General features: G+C 42.8%; 1 protein-coding gene across 1 annotated transcript in view; it reads right to left on the bottom strand.

Moving 5' to 3' along the window:
• Window positions 1-270: 270 nt before the first annotated feature.
• The window catches only part of LOC102082603 (uncharacterized), a 31,801-nt gene continuing 15,382 nt past the window's right edge, over window positions 271-16,689 (bottom strand). The window contains exon 6 of the mRNA XM_025905223.1: window positions 271-511. Within this exon, the coding sequence (XP_025761008.1) occupies window positions 271-511 (241 nt within the window). The remainder of the gene's footprint in view (window positions 512-16,689) is intronic.

Below are 16,689 nucleotides of genomic sequence, written 5' to 3'. Positions count from 1 at the left end.
GGAGGCAGATAAGGAAGAAGAGGAGGAGAAGATCCAAAGAGGAGGCAGGGGGACAAATACAAAGTTGAAGGCTTCATGTGTTTGGCACAAATAATACTTTGGTAGGTCTGAATTGTGTTTTGAACCATCTCTCAGGACCAAAGTTTTTTTGCTTCATTCAAAAAGAGCCCCCGCGTCCTCAAGGCCTGTGCCCCCCAGCTGTGTGGAGTCTTTCATAAACTGTTTATGCTGAGTCTGAGTCTGCAGAGGGTACCAGTGATGTGGAAGACATCATGCCTCGTCCCTATTCCAAAGACGCCACGTCCCAGCGGCGCCCAGGATTACAGGCCCGTGGCACTGACCTCCCACATCATGAAGACCCTGGAAAGGCTCATCCTGGACCAGTTGCGACCCATTCTCAGACCACATCTGGATCCCCTTCAATTTGCCTATCAGCCTTGTCTCAGAACAGAGGACGCCATCATCTATCTGCTCAATCGTGTCTACACCCATCTGGACCAGCCGGCGAGCACTGTGAGGGTCATGTTTTTTGACTTTTCCAGTGCTTTCAATACCATCAGGCCGACCCTCCTGGGTGATATGTTAACAGCGATGCAGGTGGATGCTTCTCTAGTGTCCTGGATTGTTGATTACCTGACAGGAAGACCACAATATGTACATCTCCCACAGTGTGTGTCTGACAAGGTGATCAGCAGCATAGGGGCACCACAGGGGACTGTCCTCCCCCCCTTCCTCTTCACCCTCTACACCACAGACTTCAGCCACTGCACAGAGACCTGCCATCTTCAGAAGTTTTCTGATGACTCTGCAGTGGTTGGATGCATCAGCAGGGATGATGAGACAGAGTACCGGGCTGTGGTCGACTCCTTTGTCATGTGGTGTGAGCAGAATCATCTGCAGCTCAACGTGGCAAAGACCAAGGAATTAATAGTGGACTTCAGGAAGACCAGGAAACACTTGACCCCTGTTTCAATCCAGGGGGTCAGTGTTGACATTGTGGAGGACTATAAATACCTTGGAGTACACATTGACAATAAACTGGACTGGGCTAAAAACACCACAGCACTTTACAGAAAGGACCAGAGTCGTCTCTATTTTTTGAGGCGACTGAGGTCCTTCAACATCTGCCAGAAAATGCTCAGGATTTTCTATGAGTCTGTTGTGGCCAGTGTGATCCTCTATGCTGTTGCATGCTGGGGGAGCAGGCTTAGGGTCGCAGATGCCAACAGACTCGATAAATTCAATTCAATTCAATTTTATTTATATAGTGCCAAATCACAACAAAAGTCGACTCAAGGCACTTTATATTGTACAGTAGATCGCACAATAATATAAACTGATCCGTAAGGCCAGTAGTGTTGTGGGGATGGAGCTGGACTCCCTCAAAGTGGTGTCGGAGAGGCGGATGTTGTCCAAGATAAAGACAATGTTGGATAACACCTCCCACCCACTCCTTGACATGCTGGTCAGTCACAGGAGCACGTTGAGTGAGAGACTGAGAGTGCCGAAAAGCACCACTGAACGACACAGGAAATCATTCCTGCCTGTGGCCATCTCCCTGTACAACTCATCCACTTAACACACACATGTTTCTTTTTTCTTTCTCTGTTTTAGCTATTTATTAATAAACGACTTATGTATATATATGCCTGTATATATTGTACTATTCTTAGTTAGTGTATTTTCTGTCTTTTTAATGTCTGTTATTATGGAGCACTGTAACAAAAAAATAATTTCCCCTAGGGATCAATAAAGTATTCTGATTCTGATTCTGATTAAGAAGCTGGTCACATAGCGGCTGCCAGCATAAGTGTGTGTGTATATATATATATATAAATATATATATATATAAATATAAATATATGTATACATATATATACGTATATATATATATATATATATATATGTGTATATATATATATATGTATATGTATATATATGTATATGTATGTATATGTATATATATGTATATGTATGTATATATATGTATATGTATGTATATATATGTATATGTATGTATATGTATATATATGTATATGTATGTATATATATGTATATGTATGTATATGTATATGTATATATATGTATATGTATGTATATGTATATGTATATATATGTATGTATATGTATGTATATGTATATGTATGTATATGTATATGTATGTATATGTATGTATATGTATATATATGTATATGTATATATATGTATGTATATATATATAGATATATATATATATATAACTGATCATTGATCAGTTTCATATTTGAAGTAGAAACAGGAGAGGGAGGGAGAGAGAATGAGAGAAGACCCTTGTTAGATCTTGTTGGTATATGTATGATTTCTATACATTTTAAATCAGATAAAAACTTTGGTTGTAAGCTTCAGATAATTATTTAATAAAAGCTAGATATTTTAAATGACAATAAGAAAGAAAAGTATTTCTTTGTGCCCCCCTTTCCCTGTTAATGCCCTACCTGGCCCCCTGGCAACACTTTGCTAGACCCGCCCCTGCACAGTTACCAGCTGTCAGCTACGTAGAAAAGGATCCTGGTGTTATTTGTCTCTCAGAAACAGTTCATAACTTCCCTTCAACTCATTCATGTCACCTAACAGGTAAACCTGTTTCTCCATCACCTGTTCAGCTCTGATGATTCAGTAAGGACATCTCCTGGTTTCATCTGCATGTTTCCCTCTCACCACATATCCAAACCGATATCATGACCAGCAGCATTTACGGCTGTGGCTCCAGCAAACATAAACTGATACTACAAAGTAATACTAAATAAATTCTAACAGTTTATCAAGCTTAAACGTGCTGCTGTTGTTTTGAGCTTTGTGTCTTTTTCATTGTAGTTGACGTACGGGACAAACTGTGTTTCAACTCAATACGAAATATTTACTCTGAATTCGAGATGATTCCATTTTTCAGGGGACAGTTGGCAACTCTACAAACTAACCTTATGAATAAAATAAAGTTCACTATCAGTAACATCATAGCACCCACCCAGCAGTATAGAAACTCCGTCATGCTAGCTAGTACGCAGTATGAGTTATTGTAACTGACTGCAAAGTCAGCACAACGAAAATAAACTACACCTAAACTTGGTTTATATCTGACCGAGAAAGACTGCTGACACTCGGACCGGCAGCTGCCTCGGGTCTCTCCTCCTCCTGCCTCCCCTCTCCCTCATTCAGCTGCTGGCCTCTGTGGAAGCTCCGCCATTGCCACCACCAAACAACTGAGTTATTTTAACACACAACAACAACATCACACTGACTCCACTCTGACATCACTGATCAATAACCAAAGAACACACAGATCAAACTGATTGATCAGCCATCAGAGGAGTCGGATCAATGGAGCTGCTTCTGTTCCTGATGTCCCCTGTTTAATCCTGGACGTGAACTCTCCCTGCAGAGGAGACACAAGACAGTCAGACACACACACACACAAACGCACACAAGACAGTCAGACACACACACACCTTTGACTTTAAGCTGAACTTTTTTTCTTCTAATGATCCATCCATTTTTCCGGACTCCACATCTGTATTCTCCACTGTCTCTCTCTGTGGGGTATTTCAGGGTCAGACTGAGGTCTCCAGTTTTCAGCAGGTCTTCATTCATCTGTGTTCGGTCTCTGTACACCTGGTGCTGTTTGTGAGGCAGGTCAGAGCCGTTCTCATACACGTGGACCTTGTGGTATGAACTCACCTCCCACCACTCCACTTTAGCATCTTCAGGCAGGTTTTGTGTGGTTTTGAAGGACAGCTGGACAGACTCCGCCCCCTCCTCCACCTCCACCTGACAGACTGAGAGGACAACAAAAACAACATGAGCTGTACAAAGGCTGTGTCCCAATTAAGAGACCGCACGCTTGAAGTACGCATTTCAAGTGCGAGTACGTCACCGCCACGTGACGACGGCTGTCCCAATTCGAAGTGTACTCCAAATGCGCCGTCAATTTCCCCAAATATCAAGCGTGGTCCGGTGCACGCTTTGTGGTCCCATCCCACAATTCCAAGCGCGGCAGTGGGTGTGGATAATTTTGCGACAAAATACGGCAGACGGCAGAAGGGAGCGGCCGAAGAGTTTACTGTCAAAAGTACTGAATATGATGTCACTTATTTATGTGCGAATGTTTAATAATGAAGAACATTAAAACATTACTGTTGGCCACATGTCGTCAGAGTTATGTGACGTTAGTGATGTTTGTGCTTTCAGCGTCAGCTTGGTTTTAAAGCCTCTACTTCTATATATATATATAGTTGACCTTGTGATGTGAATGTGATGATTTTATGGATAATAAAAGTCAGTCATATATCCACAAACACAGCAAGCTGAAAGTCAGTGATGCTGCTCGGTTTGCAGTCCTTTATTTTTTGCCGCCTGTCCCGTTTGGTTCTTTTGCCATCAGAATTACTGTCTGAAGGCAAAGAGAGAAGCCCAACGGAATTACTTTACGAAGTGGACCATCTCTGCCTTGCCGTATTGGTCCACTTGATTGACCTTTGTTGTTATCATTTATTTATTTTAATTTGATTGAGAGTGGCGAAGGACAAACGGGGCCACCAGGCTGAAGCAATGGTTTAAACTCGATCAGCGTTAAACCGCGCCCCCTGAGTTTGATGGATGACACTGACAGATAAAATAAATTCATGAACAATGTGAGATTATTATATTATCTTATGTCACGTTATACCCCTGATTAAAGATTTTGAAATTATTATGTAGTTTTAGTTTGCATTAGTCTCCTGAAGTGATGATAACTATTAGATTTATTAAACTTATTTGTATTACATTAGACTGCCGATTTATTGTGAATGAATGATATTGTTTTATGATGCATTATATTGCTGAGTTATAAGAAATACTGTTTTCAGAGAGTTATGGCCTTATTTGTCTGATTAGAAGAGAACAGAGCATACCGGAGGTTTTCTGCCCCATCTCATCAGGAGGAGGTAAAACAGGGAGCCAAGGCCGTCACTTAGGCGCCGTAAGAGAGAAAGAATGTGAATGTTTAGGTTTTATGACTAGGTGGAGGGGGGCTGAAGCTATAAGAATGTAAGAAACGCTCAGACACATCGAGATCAGGCGGACACCCTCCCGTGCTCATCTCCCCTCCGGATGGTTTATGCTCAGTGTTGAATTGTATGGAATAAAATAATTGTTGATTGAGCATTTGTACACTGAGTGTTTTCCTTCCTTAGACCAGACCAGAGGTCAGGACTGCCAAAATGAAATAAATAAATACATCGTGAAACAATGAATTACATGTGTCAATAATTATTTAAAATACAAAATATATTAATAAATAATTAATTAATTGTGTCAATAATTAATTAATTAATTCCAATTTCAGTTAATTATTTAACTGTGTATTTAATTAATTCATTTTGGCAGTCCTGGCATTCCATAAAAATTAACAAAACTATTGATTTCATCTAAACTCAAGTCATGCTAGAGCCTGTTATGAAGTTAGGATCATTTTTAATGGTCTTCTTAGTCTGTTCATTTAAACACACAGTTGCTCCGCCTGACATTTTTGACTTTTAGATCAAAACATCAGAGAATTTATTTTATTTGAATGAACTGAAAATAGATTCAAACTAAAAGCTTTTCGAGAATAAACTCCTGCATGACCTCTGACCTTTGACCTGTATCTACAGCACTGACCTCCGACTTTCAGCACCACTTTTCTCTTCAGCAGGATGTTTCCCTCCCTGCTGTAGACGGTGCAGGTGTAGGTCCTGTTGTCTCCATCTGTGGGGTATTTCAGGGTCAGACTGAGGTCTCCAGTTTTCAGCAGGTCTTCATTCATCTTTGTTCGTTTTTTGTAAACCTGGTCCTGTTCTTCAGGCTGGTCAGAGCCGTTCTTATACACGTGGACCTTTGTGTATGGACTGATCTTCCACTCCACTTTAGCGTCTTTAGGCAGGTGAAGTGTGGTTTTCCAGGGCAGCTGGACAGACTCCACCCCTGAATCCACCTCCACCTGGGGGACTGAGAGGACAACAAAGCACAACATGAGCTTGGATGGAGACATTTGTGTTGACTCTAACAGGCTGAATGCTGCTGCTTCACTGGGAGCTCACTGTTAGATAGAAAGTGGTCAGTGTGAAGAGGAGACGCAGCAGAAAGATGAAGACTGACAGGAAGAAAGCAGTGAACAGACTGTTGGAGCTGCTGTTAGTGGGACAGGACTTTATTCAGTCTCTGAGGACCAGATTTGACTTGATGAAGCAGAGAAACACAGTCTGAGTGTTTCTGTCACACTCACTTCATCACACAGCTCAGTTTGACAACATTTGGAAGAATTTGATAGAAGTGTTCCTTTAGTAAAAGCACCAATAAAACACCATGAAAACACCTCACTACACACAAAACTGCAGTACTGGCAAATTGGACATAAAGTATGAAAAGTCAAAGTACTTGTTGTGCAGTGTAACAAGCTTTGGAAAAAAGGCGTCTGCACTTTAAGTTGCTTGAAGACGTTTCACCTCCCATTCGAGAAGCTTCTTCAGTTCTAGGGTCAAATGGTGAAGAGTCCCAGATTTAAGCTCTATGGGAGTATCCCCCCAAGAGGGACAATGGACCCCCTAATGATCCTCTACATAATCACATGAGCCGAGGTGCGAAAATGGGTGTGGGTCACAATCAGCCAGGGTTTCAGGTGAGCTCATTGTGAAACCTGGCCCCACCCTATCATGTGATTTCTTGAGGTCAGATGGCCCAGGATGTGAGTGGGCGTTAAGGCATCTGGGAAGGGATCTCAGAACTGGATTATAGATGGCAGACAGTTGGTGTCGTAAGCCACCGCCTCTGTTCAAAGATGGTCGCTCACAGTGGACATAAATGGCTTCTTTTACTCCTCTTTCTTATCCTCCTTAGTTGGTGTAAGAAAGACAAACCTAATAACATTGTCATCCCCTATGAAGCCATACACTACATTGTTAACCTCGTCAGGCCTCCACAGTCTATTCACACCTATAGGCCAGTGGACACTCTTTCAATGATGAGGATGTACACACCCTGGACAAGGAGGAACGCTGGTTTAAGCGCGGAGTCAAGGAGGCCATTTAACTCAAAAGGGAAAGACCATCTCTGAATCGAGGAGGGGGCCTAAGGGTACATCTTTCCCCATATTACAATGCTGTGATTGCAGCCATCCCCCAGCTCTCTTTGGATGGTACTCATGGCCATTGATCAGTGGGTTTTGGTCAGTGGTTGATGATCAATGGTCATGAGAATTAGCATAATTATGATTAAGGAATCTTGATGCATTCTCAATCATCCAGGAAAGTAAATCTCCAAAAGTTGAATCTGTTAATCTGGACGTAGCGTTTTGTGGGAGAAACGTTTCGTCACTCATCCAAGTGACTTCTTCAGTCTCAGCTGACTGCAGGTTTCCCCAAACCTTATAAACAGTACATTTGCATAATGACTGAAACCAGCCCACTGAAGGAACAATGGGCTGGTAGGTCATCAGGACGCTACAACACAGAGCGAACACCATCCCCACTGACACAGCGGCCAGGGAGGCAGAAGAACAGCACATCAAGAAGGCCCTGAGTAAATGTGGTTATCCCAGCTGGACTTTTGTCAAAGCGGGAAAGGCACCTAAACAAAGCTCCAGTCGATCCAGGAGAGAAGGACAACCGCTGCCCAGGCGAAAACCTGTAGTGATCCCATATGTGTCAGGAGTATCGGAACAGTTGAGACGCATTTTTTCTAAACACCGTGTCTCTGTGGCTTTTAAACCCCAAAATACGCTGCGCCAAAAATTGGTCCACCCCAAGGATCGGGTCCCCCGACACAGAGTAACATAGTGTACGCTGTTAAGTGCCAGGAGGATTGCCAGGATTTATACATCGGGGAAGCCAAACAACCTTTAGCGAAGCAGATGGCACAACACAGAAGAGCAACCTCATCAGGCCAGGACTCTGCAGTTTATTTACACCTACAGGCCAGTGGACACTCTTTCAATGATGAGGATGTACACATCCTGGACAGGGAGGAACGCTGGTTTGAGCGCGGAGTCAAGGAGGCCATTTACGTGAAAAGGGAAAGACCATCTCTGAATCGAGGAGGGGGCCTAAGGGTACATCTTTCGCCATCTTACAATGCTGATTTCAGCATAATTATGATGAAGGAACTGACCTCCGAGGCCATTGTTCCTTCAGTGGGCTGGTTTCAGTCATTATGCAAATGTACTGTTTATAAGGTTTCGGGAAACCTGCAGTCAGCTGAGACTGAAGAAGTCACTTGGATGAGTGACGAAACGTTTCTCCCACAAAACGCTACGTCCAGATGAACAGAATCAACTTTTGGAGACTACATTGTTAAGTTTGTGTTTAGGAGTTTTTTTCTTTGGGATGAACCATTTTCTGTCTGACTGTGTTGCTGGGTCTGAAGTACACTTGGATGTTGTCCTTGGAGAAGACTCTCCTGAGTCTTTCTAAGACACAGGGCTGTACAGTGTAGCGAGGAAGATAGCCAGACAAACACACACACCTTTGACTTTAAGCTGAACTTTTTTTCTTCTAATGATCCATCCATTTTTCCGGACTCCACATCTGTATTCTCCACTGTCTCTCTCTGTGGGGTGTTTCAGGGTCAGACTGAGGTCTCCAGTTTTCAGCAGGTCTTCATTCATCTGTGTTCGGTCTCTGTACACCTGGTGCTGTTCGTGAGGCTGGTCAGAACCGTTCTCATACACATGGACCTTGTGGTATGAAGTCACCTCCCACCACTCCACTTTAGCATCTTTAGACAGGTTTTGTGTAGTTTTGAAGAACAGCTGGACAGACTCCGCCCCCTCCTCCACCTCCATCTGACAGACTGAGAAGACAACAAACACAACATGAGCTGTACAAAGGCTGTGTCCCAATTAAGAGACCGCACGCTTGAAGTACGCATTTTGAGTGCGATTACGTCACATTTGAAGTGTACTTCAAATGCATACTCCAAATGCGCCGTCGATTTCCCCAAATATCAAGCGTGGTCCAGTGCACGCTTTGTGGTCCCATATATCCCACAATTCATAGCGTGGCAGTGGGTGTGGATAATTTTGCCGCAAAATATGGCAGAAGGGAGCGGCCGAACAGTGAACTGTCAAAAGTACTGAATATGATGTCACTTATTTATGTGCGAATGTTTAATAATGAAGAACATTAAAACATTACTGTTGGCCACATGTCGGCAAAGTTATGTGACATTAGTGATGTTTGTGCTTTCAGCATTAACTTGGTTTTAAAGCCTCTACTTCTAAATAAATATATAGTTGACATTAATCTTACAGAGAATGTGATGATTTTATGGATAATTAAAGTCAGTCATATATCCACAAACACAACAAGCTGAAAGTCAGTGATGCTGCTCGGTTTGCAGTCCTGAATATCACGGCACAAGCAGGATTCACTGCACTGTTAATGTTGGCTATGTTATATTGCTGCCTCTGTTCGGTGGTGTCGAGCCAAACGGACTTTAACGTGTGTTTGAACGAGCTGACGGTTCACTCGTTAAGCTGAAAGAAAGATGCTTTAATCACAGGAGTCACACATGTGTCCACTGGACCATCTGGGAACTCTTCTTGTTTAGCACTCGTAATAACACAAACACTAAATCCTCCTTCTCTTGTGCTGTTTTGTAGCAGTGTGTACACCTGAGACTGTCACCTGTCTGTCTGTCCTGCACTCTCTCTCTGTTTCTTTCTCTGTGATTGTGGAATAAAAGTATGAACATGTATTTATAAGTTACACTTGTGTTTGAATCCTGCAGCTTATCACACATTTGATTTCCATGTGTGACGACTGCAAGTGTCCAGAGTGAGGACAGACTGAGGGACCCACTGCTGCACATCATCTGTGAGGCTTTGCACCCCTGATGATCCACCAGGACAAACTCAGCAGTGTGTGAGGAAGAGGAGGAGGAAGAGCCAGCAGCAGCTGACAGATGGAGAGAATAGACAGACTGTTCCCTGTTTGTGAAGGACTGCTAGGAAAGCTTAACATAACTAGTTGTCTGTCCTGAATCAGTCTTATTAGGTAATGTTCAAATAATGTTATCATTCCAGTGTTTTCAGTGTGGGAGAAAGTACTCAGGGCCTTCAAGTTACACACTATGAAAGGCAGCAACAAGTTTAATATTCAGAAACCTAAAGTATGTATCAGCAGCAGAATGGAGCTAAAAATAAATGTTTGTTTCAGTTCTATGAAGCTTTGAGTATTTTGGATTAGTAGCACTGCTGTGTTTGTTGCATCATATTGCTGTAATTGTTTATATGCTTTATATATTCTGAGGTAAGTTGATCTATAGTGTTACATCATATTCTATAAGGATGTTATGTGTTTGTATACTTTCTGCCCAGTTTGACCCATTTAGCAGACATCAGCCTGTTTAAGGCTCTGATATCTATTCTGTATGACTTAAAGCAGTTATGACATGGTCTGATTTTCTCACCCAATAAAGGAATATTTCATATATCAGTCTGATCTTCATTCTATCAGAAACAGTTTTCACAGCTCGTACATTTTCTTTTTACACATATATGTAAGCATTGAGCCAAATGTAATAATGCCAACATATTAAGCGAACAATATTTGTCTCTTATATATAATACTTCTGTTTATACACTGTCAGAGATACTTGTCTTTGAGTGACGATTTAAGGTGATAGGAAATATAGATAACTGCAACTTGAATCTTTGACACAGAGTTCAAGCTCACTACATATATATATATGTATATATATATATATATGTAGAGGGTGAAGGTAACCACCGTTACCTTCACCCTCCTCATCCTCTCGAGCTCTTCTCTGAGCCCTTGGTATTTCTCCAGCTTCTCGTGTTCCTTTTTCCTGATATTGCTGTCATTCGGAACCGCTACAGCCATCTTCTTCTGTTTGTCTACCACCACTATGTCCGGTTGGTTAGCCACCACCAATTTGTCCGTCTGTATCTGGAAGTCCCACAAGATGTGCTTGTGCTGCCATGATTAGTGCCTCTGTGCTGTCTTTCAGTCCAGCTTTGTCCAGCCACTGGTAGGATTTCTGGATATCAGCCACCTCCTCTATCTGCCGGTGGTACATACCGTGCAGGGGTCTGTCCTTCCATGATGGTTCCTCGTCTCCCTCCTCTTTCTTGGGTTTCTGCTGCCTGAGGTATTCACTGAGCACTCGGTCAGTTGGGACCATCTTCCCAATGTATTCTTGGATGTTCCTTGTCTCATCCTGGACTGTGGTGCTGACACTCACCAGTCCCCGGCCCCCTTCTTTCCGCTTAGCGTACAGCCTCAGGGTGCTGGACTTGGGGTGAAACCCTCCATGTGTTGATGGCCCGGATCTTGTTCTTACCGTTCAGGTGACTCCTCAGGACTTGCCTGACCCTCTGCAGGTACTTGGTGGTTGCAGCTTTTCTAGAGGCCTCTTCATGGTTCCCATTCGCCTGCGGGATCCCCAGGTACTTGTGACTGTCCTCTATGTCTCCATGTAACTGTCCTCTATGTCTGCAGAGAATATATATATATATACAAAAAACACCCAGCACGCCTCTGCGGGCGGTTTATCCTTCAAGCTCGGGTCCTCTACCAGAGGCCTGGGAGCTTAAGGGTCCTGCGCAGTATCTTAGCTGTTCCCAGGACTGCGCTCTTCTGTAGTTAGTGAGTGTGAGCATGCTTGTATTTAAAAGGTTCCTTCATGTAATGATCTGCTAGAGGGTGTGGGGAGCCACAACCCCGTCCATCAGGGCATGAAGCAGGTATGAAGGAGATCCAGGCCCCAGACATCCAGAGGCCCCCAGAGCACAAGAGACCAAGGAAGACCAACAGAGGGGCAGCCGCGCCACTATCCCAGAAAGAGCTGAGGAGAGCCCCAGATGAGGATTCACTCAGCAGCCGCGGAGCAGAAGCCAGGGGGGTTGCAGTGACGTGCCCGTGAGCTCCGCCGGCAGCCAGCTGTGCCAGAGTGACCGAGCCCCAGGCCGAGAGGCCAAGGGTACCCCACCCCCGAAGTGGCCCGAGCGAGCCCCAGACTCCAGGCCCCGACAAGCAGCCACCAGGAGTGAGCCGGTGTGTACCCGGACGCCCATCCCTGGACACAAACACCCACCAACGCACCGATGTCTGAGGGTGTCTGCCACTGGCAGGGGAAGTGGTGGGGGGAGATAGGCCTCCATACCTTGGAGGGCCAGAGATGTCCCCAGAGAGGTGACGTCTGATACCCAACCTGACATATAGACACAGACATACAGGCACACACAGATACAAACATCCATTCCCTCCCTCATGCTCTCATATGCAACTACTCAATACTCACCCAACGTGGAGACAGACATAAAGAGATGCTGTACACACAATCACACTCCCCAAGCGGAGAGAAGCAGACTGCCCCGACTCCGCAGCAGCAGGGAGGCCCCACATTCCAGACCCCAATCGGATGGCCAACTCCTCCTCTCAGCCCCCCGCTCCAGCAGGCCGTAGAGAACGGGGTGTGTGAAGACTCCAAACCTCCCTCCGCCTGCTCATATGTAGTGTTGATGCATGTGTGTTCTAAGGTGCATTTAAAACCCAGGAGGGCATGAAGCTACATGCCAGGATTCATGGATTCTGTTTGAGATCATTTTTCCAAGTGATCAGGCAAAAGAAGCTGTGTCAGTACGCTGACGCTCTTTTCATGAGGAAACAGGAGAAACATGTTCATCAGTGTTTCCTACCACCACTGGTATTCCTCCTCCCTCACACACACAAACACTCTGAATGATCTGAACCTCCTTTGTACATCCACTTTAGATTCAACTGCACCTTTTAAGATCAGGACTAAACGTGGTGCTCGCTCGCTGCCCTGGATTCACAAAGACATTCACAGTCTGAAAAGACAATGCCGGAGGGCAGAAAGGAGACGGAAGAAGGTGAATCTTCAGCTCCGTCATCAAGAAATGAAAGCATGAACGACTGCTTTCAATGAACAGGTGAACGAGGCGAGGGCCGGCTATTTCTCTCCTTTAATTCATTCTAATAAGCACAGCCCAGAGCTCTTTGGAGCTCAGTGGAGCGTCTTTGACATCCTGCAAGTTTTCATCAGATTACGGCATCGAGTGAGGAACGTCTTCACTTTCTGCCACTGCATCGTGTCTAACATCTGATTGGTTACCTTCCAAAGTAAGTCAAGACAGGTCGATTCTAGATAATCGATTGTGGGTGTGGACTCGGAGCAGCCAGCTATCCCAGAATGCATCTCATATCACAATCAGCAATGGCGGTGGCACTCTAAAATGTAACTTTTAAAATACCCTGTTTGTCTATACTTTTGCTTGTCAATACTTTTCATAATGTTTTAGCCATGAATGTAGTGGTGTAAAGTTCACATGTCTGGTCAGCTGGTCAATATAGAACATGTTTGCAAAAGTGCTCCGATGTTTTCAGAGATGTCACTAGCTCAGCTAACAGTCAGCTGACAGAGTGTACCGAGCTCCGGTGTCCCAGCTTAACAGTTTTTTTACGTTAACCGGTTAGATTTGTGTGTTCCACGTATTGCATCTGCAGATTCTCATTTTCACCGAGCGGCCGTCTCTTTCCGCCTGCTTTCATGTCTCTGTGTTTCTGTAACATAAATCACGAGCCGACATTTTCCTCGCAACACCAGTGATCAGCTTGACAGACCCTCAGTTTACCTGCATGCATCAAATTGGTTTAGGTCAGATTAAAGTTGGGTTTCATAACTGCATAGTTTTACTGAAGTCTAATGTCTCACTGGAGCACATTAGACTGAACCGTTCAGGTTTCTTTATTATATGGTGTTCATATGTGTGATTATTTTTTTGTTAAACCGTGAATTTCAAGTTAAAACTAACATTAAAAAGCTCATTTCCACCAAGAGGAGCAGCATAGGACCAGCATGGATACTGAAAGACTTCAGCCCATCCAGAAATATTACATCATCTGTTTTTTAATAGTTATTCAACTTTATTCTAAGCACCAGCTATCTGTTAGAATTATCAAAGTTTATTAAAATAAAAATAAATGACGTTAACATCTGATTTGTGTGGTGTTTTTTTATGTTGATGTTATTATATAGCACGTGTATTTCAGTAATAGCCGATTTATCTCAGTGTAGTGGTGTACAGTCACACAGCTCACGTGGGCGTTATCTACGATACTCCTAAAATTTATCCAAGTTAACCTCAGGTATCCAAGTTAGACAGTTCTTTTGCATGAAAAACGTAAACACTCATGTTGCAGGAAAGTTACCACAGTGCCAGCTGTTTAATTCACAATCCCTTATGCAGTAAACATGGTAACCATGGACTCTGAGCAGCTGCATCAACGCAGATCAGACAACATTTTTACATATATGATCTTAAAACAGGGCACAGATACTGGAATTGCTGACCTCATATCAAATGTGTACGTAGACTGAGTCTGTGTTTGACGTTTGCTTTATATCTTATCTTCACTCTCATACATTTAATCTGCAGATGATGGAATACAAACTCAAACTTCTGGAGCAGCTTTGACGTTTCGGTTATAAATCAGCTGGAAGCATGTATAAATTTGGTGACTTATTAAATGTATAAACGTTATTATGCTTGATTCTAATTTGCTGCTGAGTCTTACGCTGATGGAAATGCAGATAACACAGAACATGCAGGAACACCTGTTCAACCGATTAAATTCATCCCACTTTGATGTGCGACAAACTAACAGTTTTGTGCTTGACTGCAATATTTTTGTGTTCTTTACACTGTAGATTTTTCTTTGGACTTGTTGGCAGTAATAAGGATGATTTTCTGTAAAAGAATATCAATATGACCCATGAATTAGATTCATAGATGACCGTTAGATTAGTTTGATACTGCCGACACTTTCATGTGACCCAGCAGGGAGACCCTGGGTTAACATAATGTGCTCGTCTTCATGGAAACTTTAAGAAGTCCAGACACTTTTCTTTCCAAGTTCCTTAGATGGACTATTACACACTTTGCCGTGAGACTGGGCTGGGCAGACATCTCCGAAGTCATCGAAGCACTTTTGCAAAGAGGCTCTATCTTGACAAACAGACCAAATATCTGAAGATTAAACCGCTACATTCTCAGCTAAAAAAAAAAATATTTAAAGTGTATTTGGTGACCAGAGATGGGCACCAAATACAATAACGCGCTGCTGTAATCCGATTACTTTATCAAGTAACGAGTAAAGTAAGGGATTACTATTGCAAACACGGTAATTAGATTACTGTTACTTTCCCGGAGGCACGCTGCGTTACTGCATTACTAAAACCGTGATTTTTTTGAGAGAGTGTCTCATGACAATGACGTAAGCGAGCGCAACGTTCATGGCAACAGCTGTGTGCAGATCAACAGTGGATCATATATCGAGTGCAGGAGAGAGTAACAAAAACATTAGTGTCCGTTGTGCGTGGGAAGAAAACTTCTTTTTACAGTGAAAAAACCCCTAAACTTCCACACAAGCACCGAGTGCGCTACGCCGCCACGGGAATGTGAAATTCACAGAGAAACTGCCGGATTCTTCCACTGACCGCTGCGGCACCTGCACCAGGGCAAACATCCACCTGCTACAGAGGTGAAAATAGAGCAAAAGGACCGCTGAGTCTTTGATTTTATGTATTTTCTGCTGTGTTTCACTTGCATTTATTTGAAAGACTGAGTGTAAACACAAAAAAATATTTTATTTTATGTGCTGGAATGTGCAGAAAATAGGTTTAAATGTTAAACAAATTTCTTCCAGTCAGAGAATGTTGCATATAATTTAATTTTTGCTTGATGCATAAAGTTAGAAGATTAAAACTAATAAAACAAGTTTTAAAAAGAGACGTTTCCATTTGATTACATTTTGTATGATGGATTATGCAGAAAAAGTAGAATTGGGCTGAAAGATCTATCACTTTATCACCTATTCAGGTTGTAAATCATGTTTTTCAAAAGTAACTAAGTAACTATGTAATTAATTACTTTTGAAAATAAGTAATCAGTAAAGTAACAGGATTACTTTTGGGGGAAAGTAATCAGTAATTAGTTACTGATTACTTTTTTCAAGTAACTTGACCAACAAACAGGGCCACCAGGCTGAAGCAATGGTTTAAACTCGATCAGCGTTAAACCGCGCCCCCTGAGTTTGATGGATGACACTGACAGATAAAATAAATTCATGAACAATGTGAGATTATTATATTATCTTATGTCACGTTATACCCCTGATTAAAGATTTTGAAATTATTATGTAGTTTTAGTTTGCATTAGTCTCCTGAAGTGATGATAACTATTAGATTTATTAAACTTATTTGTATTACATTAGACTGCCGTTCATTGTGAATGAATGATATTGTTTTATGATGCATTATATTGCTGAGTTATAAGAAATACTGTTTTCAGAGAGTTATGGCCTTATTTGTCTGATTAGAAGAGAACAGAGCATACCGGAGGTTTTCTGCCCCATCTCATCAGGAGGAGGTAAAACAGGGAGCCAAGGCCGTCACTTAGGCGCCGTAAGAGAGAAAGAATGTGAATGTTTAGGTTTTATGACTAGGTGGAGGGGGGCTGAAGCTATAAGAATGTAAGAAACGCTCAGACACATCGAGATCAGGCGGACACCCTCCCGTGCTCATCTCCCCTCCGGATGGTTTATGCTCATAAAGTGTTGAATTGTATGGAATAAAATAATTGTTGATTGAGCA

This window comes from Oreochromis niloticus, linkage group LG3 (genome assembly GCF_001858045.2).
Source record: "Oreochromis niloticus isolate F11D_XX linkage group LG3, O_niloticus_UMD_NMBU, whole genome shotgun sequence".
Lineage (NCBI taxonomy): Eukaryota > Metazoa > Chordata > Actinopteri > Cichliformes > Cichlidae > Oreochromis > Oreochromis niloticus.
This window is presented reverse-complemented; position numbering and strand designations above follow the sequence as displayed.